Source organism: Podarcis liolepis, assembly GCF_965112155.1.
Source record: "Podarcis liolepis genome assembly, chromosome: 6".
NCBI classification, from domain to species: Eukaryota; Metazoa; Chordata; class Lepidosauria; order Squamata; family Lacertidae; genus Podarcis; species Podarcis liolepis.
This window is the reverse complement of record NC_139559.1, coordinates 23204843-23222191: the sequence shown is the minus strand read 5'-3', so window position 1 is coordinate 23222191 and position 17349 is coordinate 23204843. Positions and strand designations below refer to the sequence as shown.

The 17349-nt window shown below is 42.6% G+C and overlaps 1 protein-coding gene across 1 annotated transcript; it reads right to left on the bottom strand.

Moving 5' to 3' along the window:
- Window positions 1-3293: 3293 nt before the first annotated feature.
- On the bottom strand, window positions 3294-15962 carry YWHAB (tyrosine 3-monooxygenase/tryptophan 5-monooxygenase activation protein beta). Its single transcript, XM_083508278.1, has 6 exons — window positions 15438-15962; window positions 7761-8062; window positions 7093-7216; window positions 5966-6129; window positions 5507-5602; window positions 3294-5086 (listed from the first exon to the last, which is right to left on the bottom strand). The coding sequence occupies exons 2-6, from the start codon at window positions 8052-8054 to the stop codon at window positions 5030-5032; spliced, it is 735 nt and encodes a 244-aa protein (XP_083364404.1). The 5' UTR covers window positions 8055-8062; window positions 15438-15962; the 3' UTR covers window positions 3294-5029.
- Between the last annotated feature and the right edge of the window lie 1387 nt (window positions 15963-17349).

The following is a 17349-nucleotide window of genomic DNA, read 5'->3' as shown; positions in this document are numbered from 1 at the left end:
TGTTCTGTACGTTGCTGCATTGACATTTTAAAACATTTACAATACGTTCTTCAGTTGCCAGAATAGCAAACAAATATATCATTCTCCAGGAGTTAGGGACATGCACAAAACGAGTATCAAAAGATGGGAAGACACAGATTTCAGTCTCTCTTTTTTTCATTTGAACAAAATTTAAATTCAACTTGATTGTAAGTAGAATCTTTAAGCAATTTACATATGCAAGGAAAGTTAAAGTAACCGTAACCCTTGGGACTTCCCTAGAAAGAGTGAAGAGGTAAATCAGACACCGAAAATGTTTGTATGTTTATTTATTTCACAAAATTTACATACTATTTGATTGTAAAACTGAACCAAACAGCAAAGCGGTTTACAAAAATAAAGCAATAAACTAAAAACCAGATCAAAGCACATGTCAGTGTTCTACATATCTTGCCTAAACAAAAATGTTTTGAAGCAGGCACTGAAAATAGTACAGTGAAGGCACCTGGCTGAAGTCAATAGGCAGGGAGTTCCAAAGTGTAAAATAATGATTTCTGACAGATGCAGCGTGTTCTAAATTTAATGTATTACTGATAACACGTCATTCCCACTACTCAGATGAAACTGTGCTTCTAAGAAGCTGCTGGGGAACTTCTCTCCCCATAACTGTTGTCCAATCTGCATCAACTGGCTGGTGTTAAATCTCATGCTCAGTTACCCAGATTCAGTGCCTGAATGCCACTAGACACAGAGCCAATGAAAGATTGCTATCAATTTGCCTGCCATGCTGCTCTCACTAAGCCTCTGAACCTGACATTTTTTTAATCTACCATCTAAATAACTTTTATTAACATTTATTAAAATATTACGTAGGGTTTTATCTAATCAAGTCACACTCGGGAGTAGGATCCATTGAAACCAATGCCCTTAAGCTCATTAATTTCAATTAACGTACTTACTACTTGGATACAACCCATGATCTTTTACACCCTTCTGGAATGTTTATCTGTTTCATCCAGGACGGATGCGCCTCTCACCCCACCCTAATGGCCCAAATGTTTATCTCCCAGCACATTTGAATCCTGAACACAATGGCAAAAGATGCTGCGTGGGACAAAAACAAGTGTCAACAGCAAAGAGGGCTTGCCATGTCACTGTGGATGGGTGAGAAAGAACTTGAGCAATCATTGCAGGGAAAAGAAAAAGGACCAGTCCTTTAGTCCCTGCTTGCATCCATCATCTCCATAGCTCCTGCATCTGATGAAAAAGGCTCATGCCACAATAACTTTGTTACGCCACAAATCTTGTTGCTGGAGCTGAAACACCAAGCACACTTTAAAGCAATGTCTCCATGCATATCTTCTTTCAGCATATTTCCATCTCTACATCAAGTCATACTACTTCATAGGTACTCAAGATACCTTTCCATTTTCCTCTCTGTACATGGGCTGTTCAGATAGCCATAGGCTAGCAAAGGCAGTTTAAATTGTGGCTTTTCTGTGGCAAAAGCAGCTAGGGAACCAGAAGAAGTCTTTCAAAGTCTGGCCATAACATCACTCTCATTTTCCTATGAAGGGTAAAGTCCTCGAACGGAAAAAACACAGCTGACTGGCAGCTGCTTGGTATCGCAGCAAGTTGCTTTTCCACATTGTCTAGACGAAAAGCTGTTTTAGGCAGTTATCACGTTCTTCCCTTTCTGCTCTAAGACAAGTACTCTGCACTTGGGCATGAGCCAACAACATACAGAGACAAGCAAACAAATTGTGGAACGTATCTGGAAGGCTAGCTTACATTCTGCAGAAATTGAAAGCACGCTTTTTGTAAGCCGTGCAATTTCAGGCTGCAAGTTGGGAGGGCTGCATCTTTGAATGCTCAATTAAAAACAACCCTTTATGCATGCAAAACAAGTACATCACAGCGAAGGATTCAGCGTGGCCTTTTAAACCAAACAGATGGAGTCTCCTTCATGAGGAAGTACTGAAACACACAGCTCATTATCTGAACTCTGAAATGGTAGCGCAGGAAGTGTGTTACTGTTTGGTGCCAATTTCATGCACTCAACACATTGGGAGAGTACAAAAGTAACCTACCCCTTCTGAAATCTTCAGTAAGTGTAGATTCAACATTAAGGGCCCATCCAGACTTCATTTTGTGCTGTGCTTTCCAGGCACAGGTTCATGCGCCGTATCCGAGTTTTGATTTTGGCATTTTGCCCAGGAACACCTGTGTTTTTCCACTGAATAAAGTGAACAGCAATCTGCAGAAAACCTGTTTGCTCCAATTCACCGGTAAAACACAGGTTTTCCCAGGGAAAGGGTGGGGACAAAAAAAAAAGGTCTGTTGGACAGAGAGCTTTAAAGCCTGAATCTGTGCCTAGAAACACGAAACAAAAGGAAGCCTAGATGAGCCCTTCTTACTCTTTGTAGGAACAGGGTTCCTTGCTTTTGGCTACATTTCTTACCATTTGAAAGAACCTGTGCACTTTTTTCTGCAGGGGGAGTTCAAGCATCTTTTCATAAAAGAGATCGGAAAGATCCCTTTAAAGATATTACGAAGTGCATCAGAAAACTAGAACCTCACACTGTATTTCTAATAGGAACCTCGGAGCTGGTGGTACTAATAATACCAGGCAGAATAAGATATTATTGTAATAATGGAAAAGAATCAAAAGTCTAAAGGAAGTACAATTTAAGACTTCTGCAGCAGAACTATTCTAAATACAATTACAACCCACATAGTGCCATTTAGACACTTGGATCACTTGCACCTACAAGCTGAATGAATGAAGCTTTATTTGCACCAGCCGTCGGTCATAGCTACTTGTACTTATAGGACAAACTTTATTCCTAAAGGATTTCATAACGAAGGTGGCTTTTGAATAATATGAATTCATGCTTCATGTGAGAAAGCTAAGAAATCAAGGGCCACTTTCTAGGATCTAAACTATTTCTAGAACCCAATGCTGTTTTAATACCTGAAGGAATAATGCAGCATGTTTTACGATATTCAAAATCATTCACTACTGTCTATAAGAAGGCAGATGTCCAGTAGATAGGCAGTTTGGCTTGGATGCTGTAAAGCCTTGCACAAGATGTCTTCTTTCACTCTTCCTGTGAAACAGAAGTGACCAACTCTATACAGTTGTGACGAGGTGGTGGGGTTTTTTTGGTTGGGTGTGTGTGTGTGCAGACCTTAAAGGCTGCTTTAGCAGTTAAGCAAGCTACGAGACATAAAACAGCACAGTCATTCCACCACCACAGTATTCAGCCATGGCAGTAACAAACAAAAGTGTAAAAAAAAACACCACAGACCACAACTGATAAAACTTTTTATTGTCTTTGAATTCTTTTACACTTTCCCGATTGTGTAAGGTGAAACTAGAACTGTTTTAAAAGACATACACAAATCTAGTACATCAATAACCAGGTATTTCTTTTTGCTATACTATTCTCACAACCACGTGTGTGTGTGCTAGGCAATACAACCGTCACAGAAGCAAACTTTAGGCAAAATACTGGTCAGTAGAAACAACGCAAAAAGAGCTACCAGATATACAGACAGGCTCGGTTCCACATTCACTACCGCATTTATCAAGCGCCAAGTATAACTGCACAATTTGTTCAGCTAGTAAGAGGGGAATTTTGAAGTCAGTGCATGAATTTCTCTCTTCAGCGACAGATGAAAAGACGAACAGATGGATTCTATGATCTAAGCGGAATGCTATAGGCAGAGGAACGATACTAAAAAGATTGAAAAGGGTGAGTATTCAAATCTTTCCTCTGCATTATTCATGCAACTCCTATTGAATTCTGGTATTTGACTGGACAGGTTTATAAACAATTGAACTTTTGGAATTTCAGTATCTCAAGCTAACAATTAATATGCATGTTTATGGTCTGTATTCCTAAGGCAGCTATGGGAAAACTTTTTAACAGGATCTTGATTGTGACCCAGCACTGGCAAGCCTTCAGCATCTAAGTGAGACCTGTATTCCAACATATTTAAGCCGCTCCCATCATCAAAGACTTAACAGCATACACAAAGGACCTCAGGCTTTAAACTGAAGCCGGAATGGGACTGGGTGGGAGAACACAATCCATGCAAAGAAGAGATCTTTCGGATTATTCAAAGGGGCAGGCCTCCTCCCTGAAGTGAGGAGGAAGATTAAGATTTTAGCATTTTAAAGTGGGAAAACAGTTCTATTTAGCATGCCTACTCAGCAACTAATAAGGCCATAAAAACAGAAACATCCTGTTGAAATTCCATGGTAGTGCTCTACAAATTCACTACCAGGAATAGTTCATATTGTAAATATGTTAACTTATTGCTCTGGGAAGGGGCTTGATGATGTCCACAGAAAGAGGACTGGGCTGTTTCTAAATAGACAAAGCCCCAGTATTCTGCCACTGTTAAGGAGTCTGGAACTTAGGCTGCCGTTTTTCTCTGCTTTAAATTGAGGCCTCAGAAAATGTTTACATTTGACATGAGCGTTTGGCTGAAAAGCAGCGTGTCCAGCGTTATTATTTCAAAAACAAAAATGTCTGAATGAATGTGCCTATTAAATTCACAGAAGTGAACTACTGAACTGGAATGCCGCACAATAGATTGTTTCCCTTCCATGTTGCAGTGTCACAATATAATCTCTATAATTTTCTGTACAACTTTACAACAGAATTGTACTTCGACTACTTTGATCCCAGATTATAATCTTTCCAATGAATTACATGATTCATATCTACTCTTCCATCATTTAGAGTTTTGTAAAGTCAACTGCAATCGCAAAACCCATAATCACAGTGTTCAGTTAAAAAAAATATAAACACAGTAATCATAATTGTAAGTGTTCATAATAGGAAAGGTTCAAAATGCCATTGCTCAATTGATCTCCATTTTATGTACACAGAACACCAACCAATTGTTTTTACCCCACAGACAGTTTGCTACGTTGAGGTTGTGAAGTCGATGTACTATTCTTTTTGCTTGTCGCACAAAGGGATATAACGTGTAGGATACAGAGTGACATTGAACATATAGTGAAGCGTGACAGCCATTAGTTCTCGCCCTCCCCAGCTTCCCCTTCATCTCCCTGGTTTTCCGATGTCCATAGCTGTAAGAAAATACAAACATGTTTATGCTGAAAGCATGCAGTTAATTACATTGGTCTGGAAAGGAGTAGTGGGGCAATTTGTTTCAGTAGAGCAGTATTTTTTGAGTGGAAGAGTTAATGAATGATGAACTAAAGACTGGAGATTAGATGAAGTTAAGCAATGAGTACATGAAGCCTGCAGGTAACACACAATTTGTTAGCTGCCTGATAAGGGCATTTGGCAAGTTTTCCATTACAGGTGTGACTGCTCCACACACACAATGCTGACAGCAGTCATTCTTTCATATGGAACTAACTTTGTGCTACATCCAAAATAGTTTGTAAGGGTGCAATTATCAACCATTTGTGGGATGGCAAGACTTAAAATTATAAAACATTGCATCATTTAAAGTGTAGCCAATTTTTCGAAGGAATACTTACAGTAAGGTTATCTCTAAGTAGCTGCATAATCAGTGTACTATCTTTGTAAGATTCTTCATTCAGTGTGTCCAGTTCAGCTATTGCTTCATCAAATGCCTAAACCAAATTCAAATAATTAATTCGCTTTATTCTGCTTCTGATCCTTCTTGCCTTAAGAATGTTTAACCCATTCAATTTCCAAGCACAGATAGTGACGAAAAACGCTTAACATTACACTTGTGTTCATCCAGGTTAAGACCCAAGACAGACTTCCTTAGAATATAAAAGTGCCACCTCTAATTTCAAGGGTGTTATTTTAACTTAATAATTAATCTTTCTTCTGAATAATATAAAAGATCTCCTACAACTCTCCGACATGATTTATTAAGCCATACGTTTCTAGTTGCATTCACAACTGCTCAACGTGTATCTCAAATTTGTTTCCCCATAACCATTCTTGACAATATTAAGTCTATTTACCGTCTTTGCCAGACTGCAGGCTTTCTCTGGTGAGTTTAGTATCTCATAGTAGAACACAGAGAAATTAAGTGCCAGACCAAGTCGAATAGGATGTGTTGGTTGCATCTCTTTCTTGCTGATTTCAAATGCTTCCTGATATGCTTGCTGAGAATTTGCTACTGTTGCTGCAAGAAAAGATGGTGATAATTTTAATATTTCCTGACATGGCCAACTCCAAGTCAAAAACATTTACACAGGTGCCTGCATAGAGTGGGGCTGAACAGTGATCTGTAGTGAACATTTTGTTACACACAAAAACAGTATTTTTAGGAGCCTAAAATGTTTCCCAAAAGACGACTGAAATGTTACCTTTTTTGTACTTGTTCACAGCTAAAATCAGCTGCTGCTTCAGTGCCAGTTTGCTTTAAGACTGGTCATCTTCTACCTAGCAGCAGGGACACTGGGTGGCAAGATTTGGCTATGCATAGTCACTGACAACACTCAGAGTGAAAGCAACTCCAACTCAGGAAATATTGTCTTTACTTAGAATTAGCTAGTTTGTCCTTAGGGTCATTACATTGACTGCCTATGTCAGTGTTGATATGATGGGAAAATACATGAAGGGAACTCCTATGGAATATTTTCTTTCTTGGAATGAGTGAAATGCTTTTAAAAAAGCTTTACTTACTCAAAATGTGTAGTAGGAAGATTTTCATGAAATAATTTACAACACTAGAAAATTTTAATTTCTGTGTATAATGTAGACATATTCAACTCCTAAATCCAATATATGTGTCTTCACCTACAGGGAACTACTGTCTTAACGGAAGAATGCAGAACACCCATTCCTTGTGATTTGCTGTTACCTCCTTTTAGTAAGCTCTAGTCAAGCTGGAGATACTAAAAACCAGTATTCGGCAGCAGCAATCCTTTCAACCTGGCCCTTCCACAGTAGTCAACCACGTTATGGTTGAATACAACAGGAAGCCACTGGTTCTTTTACCTATTCCTTTGCATTCAGAACTTCTGATAGTCTCAGAATACTGAGACAAATTTATTGTGAGATCAAGAAACAGTTTAATAATACCACACACAGCTCTTGTAGGGAATCATTAAGAAAGGCTTCTGATTTTAAGGTAACCACCTACTTTGCTTGCTTTCTCCAGATGCCACTTCTGAAAGGTATCTATAGTAATCTCCTTTCATTTTCAAATAGAAGACTTTGCTTTCTGGCTGTGTTGCATTGGCAATAAGGTACTTATCCAGCAGTTCCTGAAAGACATATAATCACAAGGTTACACACGTTCCTCAACTGATCCCCTTTATGTTTACATCTTCAATATGCAGGCCTAATCTAAAGCCTTCCAGTTGTTGCGGAACTACATCCTCTAGCATAGCCCCACCCAGCATGGCCAATGACCAGGAATGATGAAAGTTGTGGTTGAGCAACACTTAGAAGATCAGGAAGCACCAAGTTCTTTTTAAAAAAAAATTGGAGATGAGACTCTGGTGGCTTTATACAAGGTCATATTTCTTTAATTCATTGGCTAGATTATAGAAGAGAGGTTTATATATGTTTTGTGTTGTTTATAGGTTTGGTCCATACAAGTGTACACATCGTCTATCAAGTATCAAATAAAAATAATTTTCTACACCTAGCATATAAACAACTAATTACAAAGCAAGGATCTTTGGCTGTTGGACCAAAGTAGATCCTTAAGCGATGAAACTGTGCTCCTGCCTTGAGCTCACAAGCTTCCCAGCAGATGGAGCCCCTTAACAAATGCTGCTATATCCATTCCTACTAGACTATTACCAGAACATCATTGCAGATGTCCTTCAGTTCAGCCTCAATCTTCTCACGATATTCTCTTCCCATCTGCTGTTTCTTCTCATTTCTTTCCGTCTTCTGTTCAATGCTGGAGATGACACGCCACGAAGAGCGACGGGCACCAACCACGTTCTTGTAGGCAACAGAGAGTAGATTCCTTTCTTCATTGGACAGCTCATGTCCCTGCTCAGTGACAGCCTTCATGGCAGCGGCCATATCATCATAGCGCTCTGCCTGCTCAGCAAGTTTGGCCTTCTGTACCAACTCACTTTTATCCATGTTTGTTCCTAAAAGGGGGGGGCGGCAAGAGTAAAAAATGAATGTTTATTTCCTGCAGCAGACTATGATTTGATAGGCATAAAACACAGTAAATCTGAAAGTAAACTATCAGGATATGGGTTATTCCAAAGTGACGACAAGGGAAGACTCCAGTACACTTGACATAGGAGTAAGTTTAAAAATCCACCAATATAATAGGGTAGTAGAGTGTGGCCTTTTCAAAGTAACAAAAAGAAGAGTCCTGTGCTGGGATGTAGCATCTATGAGTGGTTTGTTATGAACTGCTCTCCTGCCTGTCATTGATCCTCTGTAAAATTTGACCTGTTCAACAGCAACTTTGGGAATGATTGTATATACACCATATTATTCTGGGATAGCCATCTCTGATTACATCTAATAGCGCAAAGTACACAACTATTTCTATTTTTATCTCTACAGAAGATTGTGCTACAATATAATTAGATGTATCCTTCTTGAGGCAAATGATACTGAGCTCAGATAGCTTTACCCAACTGCCACTAAACAGAACAGATTAATCTTCTTGCTAACCAATGGCTACATTTGTATGAGAATAAACTAACAAGGCAGCCCTTCAAATGGGATACAAGTAACTGTGAGCAGGCTCACTTCCCCCTTCAACCTAAAAGCAACCCCTGCAGAGAACACCTGTGTCTCAGTTCTAAAGACTTGCTCCTTGCTCCTTTGCAGCAAGCAACAAGGCAATTTTCCAGCATCAGAGCAATGACGTGGAATGATGATCGACTGGTTCTCAGGAGCTGGACCAAATTTGGAAGGTTTAGAAGTTGTCATAGTTGAATACCATTTCACACACCACCACTGCAGAATTTTATCCAAGACAATTACAAAGTACAATACTACACTTCTTATAAATCATTATCTAACACTTTGCAAGTCTCTGCCCTTCTCAGCAATTTCCCGCTTACAGGATTCCCTGCTGAATTTGCAGCACCAGCATTGTTATTAGGTTTCTTTTCATTAAAAACAAGAACTGTTTCCTTAGGAGTATGCATTACCTCTTCCCCACGAAGAAAAACCCTTCAGAAGGTAAATCAATTTATTGAAGGGAATATGTGCAAGTGTAATGGCACTTCAGAATTAAAGAGAAGTAACATGCTCTAGGAGAAAAGTACAGAATTATGGGGAATGGAAAGATCACTGTAGTGCATGACAAGAGTGATGGGTTGAATGAACTAACACTGTACTACATGCAGCGTCAATTTCATGTAAGCAATTAATGTAACCTTTTTAAACATTTAAACCAGCCTTTCTCAACTGTGGGCCCCTGAATGTTGATGGGCTACAGCTCCAATGATCCCTAGCTAGCAGGACCAGTGGTCAAGGAAGAGGGGAGTTGTAGTCCAACAACATCCATGAACCTAAGGTTAAGAAAGACTGATTTAAAGAGTTGCTGCAGGGTTTGACGAGCAGGATTGAAACAAAAATGAATAGGGATTGACCCTTTTTGGACATGGCCCCAACACCCTCCCCCCAAACACAAAGCATACATTGTTGTTCGCTCCCAGAAGAAAGCTCCCATTGACACCAATGGGAGCTTCCCTCCTAGGGCTAATAGCAGCTTGGATGAGGATAGATTTATAGTGGGATCACAACAGTGAGGAAGGATTAAACACACACAGTCCTGATCCTTACTCAGAAGGCCCTGCTGCAGCTATTTTATTTTTAAAAAATCTGCATGTTAATTGCTTACAAGCAATTAACGTTATTTCTAGTTTTTGAACTTAGTCATGTGGTAAAAACCCTCATTCTTGCCTGACAGGTACAGCATGTCTCTTTATCTGGAGGGAACTGAATACCTGGATACTCATTTTCAAAGCTGGTGACTGGGGCCCAAAGAACTTACACCTGTTTAAGACTCCTGAGAGTCAAACTCTCAATTGCGGATAGCCACCAGTTTAACACAATACACAATAAGATGACAACTGCTCTTATACACTATCTTCTCAAGTGCAATAAATACCTGGACTCTGATGTGTCGGCTCAAGCAGATTTCATTCTTAAGGCTATAAAAACATTCCAACTTTAAAAAAATTCAACATAAAGCTTTAAAACTTTTACCCACACTTGCTAAGTTGCCTTGATGGAAAATTTGCTACCATACGGTTGCATCAAGCATTTCTGTGCACAAACAGAAATGCAACAATACTTAACCTTCATCCACCACCTCACGCAGCACCTACACACCTTCCAAGCTCCAGGGAGTGGGGGATCTTCCAGAGCAGGTTTGGGGGTATGCAAAGGAAGATGAAGTCCCATTGCATGAAGAAGTTAGCTTGCCCAAAGTATTTAGAACTGTCTAATAGGGCATGTTAAAGTTCTTTATGTTTGAATTCATTCCTTTTTCAGGAGACATGTTCTCTCAAGTACGTGAGCAATCTGTCTGGGTCTACATGAACAAAGGAACAGTTTGAATTTTCTTCATTGCTTACCTTGTTGAGACAAGATCACTATGGTCACTATGAGGGAGCTTGGAAAAGGGGAAGTAATAGAGGGATCTCTGAACAAAAGATTCAGTGCCATGACAAAAGCAGTATCTCATAGGAAAATCTACCAAATTTGGCATGATTCTCCAGACAATCCTGGGTACTGAATATGTATGGGCGAACACAGAATGCATGTATGATTTTAGCACTTTGAAGGAGACTTCTGATTCTCAGATGTTTCCATTTGAGAAAAATCAGTGAAAACCACTGGAAAGTGCAAGTAACAACAGAAGCTGTTCCAAGGTTACTCAGTTGGTACTGAAGGATCTTTGAGGTAAGTCACAGTTTGGAATTGCAATTATAAAGACACCACTCATGGCTGCTTGTAGTCTGTTGCTTCTAATTTCCATGAGCTACACAAGACATAACAGATGCAAAATAATGGCAGTTAAATACTATAGAAAAGGGAAATTGGAAGAGAAGTATCTGACTAGCTTAATATAGTAAAATGGAAACACACTAGCATGAAGTGTTTCAAATGACCTGGGTATTGTTTTTAATGCACAAAAATGACAGAGATATTTTGGTTAATTTTTAACCAGCTCTAATTAAACCACTTAAGAGACATTCATAAAATGAAGTTGTCATTACTAGCTTTCCACACCACCAAAGGGTGGGGGGATGCTTCAAATTCTCTTGTCTTAAAAAAGCCATCTTCAATCCATCTTAAATAATAAGGGTGGAAATCTCTCTCCATCATATTTACACTTTAAACAAGAGCTGCAGATGACCAAAATGGGTGTTAAACTAACATTGGAATAGATTTGTTTTGAGAAAATTGTTATCTGCTACAACCAAAGAAGGAAAAAGAGAGAGAAAGCTTCCACAGCAACACTCCAGTTCTAAAACTTTCATCTTGAAATTCAGGAAACCAGTAGCTTTCTAAAGGCAGTTTGGGTGGGGGGAACTTCCTTTATAATTCAGTCACAGACATGCTGACGCAACAGCAACTACAGTATTGACAGATATTGTGGATTATGTGAATGCTCTCCCAGCAGGCAGCACAGCTGGTGGTTACTTTCCAGAGGGTACAGAACACTATGTCCCTGAAGCCCCTTCCAAATATCACAGCAAAAACTCAGCTTATCTATTTGCAAAAGGTTTCTTGCATACAGCTGATGTGTGGTCTTTTATGTTGACTACAGCCTGGTGAAGAACACTGGCCACTATTATACTGATTATTCAATGACATTTGCCAATATGGACTGTAGGACTATGTTGTACTGGACAATAGGAACAATTGATCACCTTCTTTCCATGCATGCAAAACCATCTTAATGAAAAGAATGTTCAGGTCATTGTGACCATTATTTGGATACATTTCCATTAAAGCTGAAAGTTACCACCCAATGAAATCAATGATCTTAAGTTAGGCATGAGTAATTTAAATACATTTATTTCAATGGATCTACTACTCTGAGTATGACTTAGTTGGATTACTACCCTAAGACCATAAATGAAATGTCATCTTTTAATAATAAATATATATATATTGTAATAATCTTCATATTGGGAGATTTTACTATGTAATTTTTAACTTCCCAATATTTCATTTCCCGTTCATTTTTTTAAAGAGCTCCCAACCATGCTGATATTAATTCATCTTTACCACAAGCAGCTACAGCAAGGTCACTCACAACAGTAAGCTGACATAGGCTTTATCAAGCATACTCAAAAATGTCAGTATGCTTATATCAATGCAATCTTTAAAGACCTGAAGTGGCCTAGGACTATGGTATAATCATAGAATCATAGAGTTGGAAGAGACCACAAGGGCCATCGAGTCCAACCCCCTGCCAAGCAGGAAACACCATCAGAGCACTCCTGACATATGGTTGTCAAGCCCCTGCTTAAAGACCTCCAAAGTAGGAGACTCCACCACACTCCTTGGCAGCAAATTCCACTGTCGAATAGCTCTTACTGTCAGTATCTACAGAATCACCTGCTCCAATTCAAATTTCTGAGAAATCTGTTTCTTTGGTGGCCTCCTGTGTCACCTTGCTGTACTGATGTGTGATGTATGTGCACAAGAGAGAGCCTTTTCACTAGTGGCACCTAGATTGTGAAAGCGCCTTTCCAGAGACGCACACCTGGGTCAATCAATGCCTGTTCTTTAGCAGGCACGAAACACTGTTTTATACCAGCGTACTTTTAATTAAATATTGCATCTTTTATATTGTTTTAAGCATCAATCATTTTATTTGTCGTTTAGCATGTTTTTAAACATGAGCTGCCTTAACTAATTTTAGAACGTGCTTGTTGTTGTTGTTGTTTAGTCGTTTCCAGCTCTTCGTGACCCCATGGACCAGAGCACGCCAGGCACTCCTGTCTTACACTGCCTCCCAGAGTTTGGTCAAACTCATGCTGGTAGCTTCGAGAACACTATCCAACCATCTTGTCCTCTGTCGTCCCCTTCTCCTTGTGCCCTCCATCTTTCCCAACATCAGGGTCTTTTCCAGGGAGTCTTCTCTTCTCATGAGGTGGCCAAAGTATTGGAGCCTCAGCTTCAGGATCTGTCCTTCCAGTGAACACTCAGGGCTGATTTCCTTCAGAATGGAGAGGTTTGACCTTCTTGCAGTCCATGGGACGCTCAAGAGTCTCCTCCAGCACCATAATTCAAAAGCATCAATTCTTCAGCGATCAGCCTTCTTTATGATCCAGCTCTCATACTACTAATTGTGAAGAATGTCTATTTTGCAATGGACTTTATAATCTTTACTATATTCACCCTAGTAACTCCAAGGGACTCTCACAGCAGAGGCACCCTAGGTAACATTGGCTTTCCATTTACGTTAAATAAATTATTCTCAAATTCTAGGCTCCTTGTGCAGGGAGTAGGGGCACACAGAAACCCTGGAAAGGTGTGTGAAGTTCAAGAGAGGAATTGAATTCTGAAGAAGTTCAAAGCCTACTTCCTCTCACTAGTCAAGACACTGAGGAGAGAGAATTGAACACCCTCTAAGGGTGGTTCCCTATTGGATTTGTGATGGTGACTCCTCTTCCTCATGCTCCATCATCATGTATTGAGTTGGAAAGAGCTGCTGATATATGTGTGTCTAGTTCTAGGAGTCAATAGATTCAAGTGCATTTATATCCTGCCTTTCTTCCATGTTCTCAGATTCTGTTGTGTTCTCTACATCTTCCTAAAAGTAAGTCTTGGATTAATAACCCTGTTCACACAGAGGCCAAGCTGCATGTAAGCAACTGCAGTCAAGGATCTCTACTATGGAATTGATGGGTTGGTGAAAGCTAGCATGTAGCAGGGTTTTTGTTTTTAATGGATTAGTGATGTGGCTCTAGGCAGTTAAGTTCAGACTAGAATGCAATTAAAGTGATATAAAGAATTATAGTAGCACCTTGGGATACGTTACCCTCGCGTAACGTAAACTTCAGGATGTGAAAGCGGGAACCCCGGAAGTGTTTTGCAGCGCACGCATGTGCAAAAGTGGTCTACCGCTGCATGCGTATGTGCAGAAGCAGTCTACCGCTTCTCCTCGGGTTGCAAAAACCTCGGGATCCGGCCAGACCTTCAGAACGGATCCTGCTCGCAACCAGAGGTACCACTGTATGTGCAAGACCCACCCACACATTCATTATATTCAAAGTATGATACACAATTTTTTTTAAATAAGATTTTTATGTTGGTCACACACATATTATCTAAATTACAAACATAGCTAATTTTTGACATAAAGGGTTTTAGAGCTCAGATTCAAATTTGGTGCATCAGGTAAGTTTGGCAGCAGCCAAAAAGGGAGTAACAGGGACTTTTGTAAGCCACTCTTAAAAGCTTTCTTCATTAAGTGGCAGGGTAAAGATGCTGCACCCAAACAATGGTCAGTTACTATTTCCCCAACAGAGCTGCCACTGAAGTTTCGGTATAGCTATCCAGTAGGAACTACTGTTCCCTAAAAGCGCCATCAAACTACTAGTGTTAGCCAGCCAGTCATTTGGCACCTCACCAGTTGAACAGGTATTCTGAAAACGCAAATGCTATTGATCTCACGCCTTTTAAAAAATAAAATACAAGGAATGAAAGGAAGAAATCAAGACTATTTTAGCAAGGAGAAATCATGTGTAGTTGGAAGGGGTGGACGAACATTCACGTAGAAAAGGGACCAAGCCTGTAGTCATAAGCGGTGGAAGCCCATGAGGTTTGCTTCCAGGTGAGCTTACTTAAAGCTGCTTTGGCACTAAAAATACCGTCTTTTCAGGTGGGCAAAGCCCCAAGGGCTGGATTGTGCAAGTGTGTGTGTTTTTTTAAAAAAGGGGGGAGGGGCACCCCGCCCACTCCCCTGGCCGCAAGGGCGACCTGAACCCTGCGGGAGCCGGGTGGTGGGGGCCCAGAAGCGCAGCTAAAAAAGAGAGACCAGCCCCACCTCTGGCTCGTTCCGGACAGGTGAGCCCGCCCAGCCCCGGGCAGAAGGTGGTGACTCAGCCAGGGCGGGGCCGCTGGCAGGCGAGGTGACGCCACCGGGCGGAGACCCTGGAGCGGGAAAGGGGGCGAGGGGGGGGGAGAGGCGAGAGCCTCGCTGCCAAGGAGGGGCTGCTGCCCGTGCCCTCAGCCCGCCGCGAAGGTGGGGTGTCACCTCAGGACCGAAAGGCGGCGGCGGCTGTGGCGGTTCCGCGGCCTTCCTCAGGCCTCTCTCCGGAAGAGCCGAGCCGGAGGCAGCCCCGTCCTCGCTTCCGAAAGCAGCCGGGGAAGAGAAGGAAGGAAGGGGGGACGGAGGGAGGGGCGGGGGAGACCTCGGCTCTGCCCTCTTCCCCCCCCCTCCGCTGCGCGTGGGGGCGGGGAAGGGCAGCTGCACGCGCGACTCGGGTCCGGGTGGGGGAGGGGATTCCGGCGGGAAAACCCGCTCACCTGACGGCTAAGGCGGAGGAGAAGGCGGCTCACAGGCCTCCAAAAAGAGTCGTCGTCCCCCGGGAGGAATGAGGCGTCTCTCGGCGCGCGGCAGCCCGCTCCGCTCTCTTCACCACAGAGAAGATACACACCCTGCGGCTCCTGCAGGCACTTCCGGCGCCGGGGCCACGCCCTTTCCGCCACGGACACGCCTTCCTCCTTCCCTCCCCCCTCCCTCTGTCTTCTCTCTTTCTCTCCCCCCCGCCCAACTCCCCGCGGCGTCTCCCGCTTCCCCTATTGGACTGCCAGGGCCGCGGAGGGGAGTGGGTTGGGAGGATGCCGCTCGGTAGCCATGGCAACAGGCCAACGGCTTCCAGGCCCAGTTTTGGGAGGCAGAGAGGGGAGCGACGCTCCCCGCCACCCGTACACGCACGCGCACGGACACACTCCGCTTCCTCCGACAGCGATGCACACCCCCCCCCCCGTACTGCCCTGTCTTCCTGGTGCCGTGTCAGCCAGGTGCGGGGTCCGCTCAGAGGCAGGAGGTGGGCAAGGAAAGGGATCATTTCATAGGGAACAAAGGGAGAGGTGTATTCTCTCCCTCTTCTGCGCACATGGCGCCCATCCAACCACCCCCCCCGCCTCCTCTCCTAATGGTAGCTTCCGCTTTGGCGCGTTCTGCTCTGAACCTCTCAGCGGCTTGCGTGGAGCGGACAGAAGGTCGTGTGCGCGTCCCTTCAGCGATCGCCCTCGGGGAGGGCTGCAGCTCGGTGGTAGGGAGCAGAAATGTTGCAGGTTCAATCCTGGCACCGCTGGGAGGTAGGGCTGGGAGCCTCCTTGCGTGGTACCTTGCTGCTGACAACCAGAGGAGACAACAGGGAGCTCGATGGACCGACTCATTTCCAAAGCAGAGTGTGTGTCTTGCATGCATCTCCAACTACAGTGGTACCTCGGGTTACATCCGCTTCAGGTTACATACGCTTCAAGTTACAGACTCTGCTAACCCAGAAATAGTACCTCGGGTTAAGAACTTTGCTTCAGGAGGAGAACAGAAATCGTGCTCCGGCGGTGCAGCAGCAGCAGGAGGCCCCATTAGCTAAAGTGGTGCTTCAGGTTAAGAACAGTTTCAGGTTAAGAACGGACCTCCGGAATGAATTAAGTACGTAAGCAGAGGTAGCACTGTAAATGCATTTGGGGCAGCGGTGGCAAAGAACACCCTGCTTGCCTGACCCCTTGGAGAGCCTCTGCTAGCCTGGACGAAGCCTGATCTGCTATGGCAGCTTCCTATGATCCCATTAGTTTTACTTACTACTCAGGGAGTATGTGGCAAGTGACTCGCTGCCTTTTCCCATGTACCTGAACAGCTTATAAATCTAAAACAATAAAAAACATCTTGCGGCACCTTGAAGACCAACGTATTTTATTATGGCATCAGCTTTTGTTGACTAGAGTGCACTTTCATTGGATACACGGAAGCTTATGCCGCAATGTGGAGTCTTTTAAGGCACTGCAAGAGTTTTTTTATTGTTTCTGCTGCAACAGGCTAACATGGCTTAGCCTTCTGGGAATAATGCATCAGCTACACCAGTCACTGCTCTTAGATGGTAGCAGGACCCCTGTCACCAAGTGCATGAGAAATAGAAATTCAAACGATGAAGCCTTTTTTTGGTATGGGGTATGCTGTACTAGAAATAGTGGCAGCATTGTATTTTTTGCTACAACTATTAAAAATACAGAGCTGCTGCTAGGACAGGAGTGGGGAGAAGGGGGAGATGGCAATGCTGCCTCCAGCTGTATTCATTTCTTCAGTGTGTGTACCTCAGTCGATGGAGTGGATTTGTACCAATTAGGACCTAACATCCTCCAAACATATCTTCACTGTAGCAGGAATGCCTCTTTCACTTCCTCCAGTAGGACAGCATTTTAACTACCA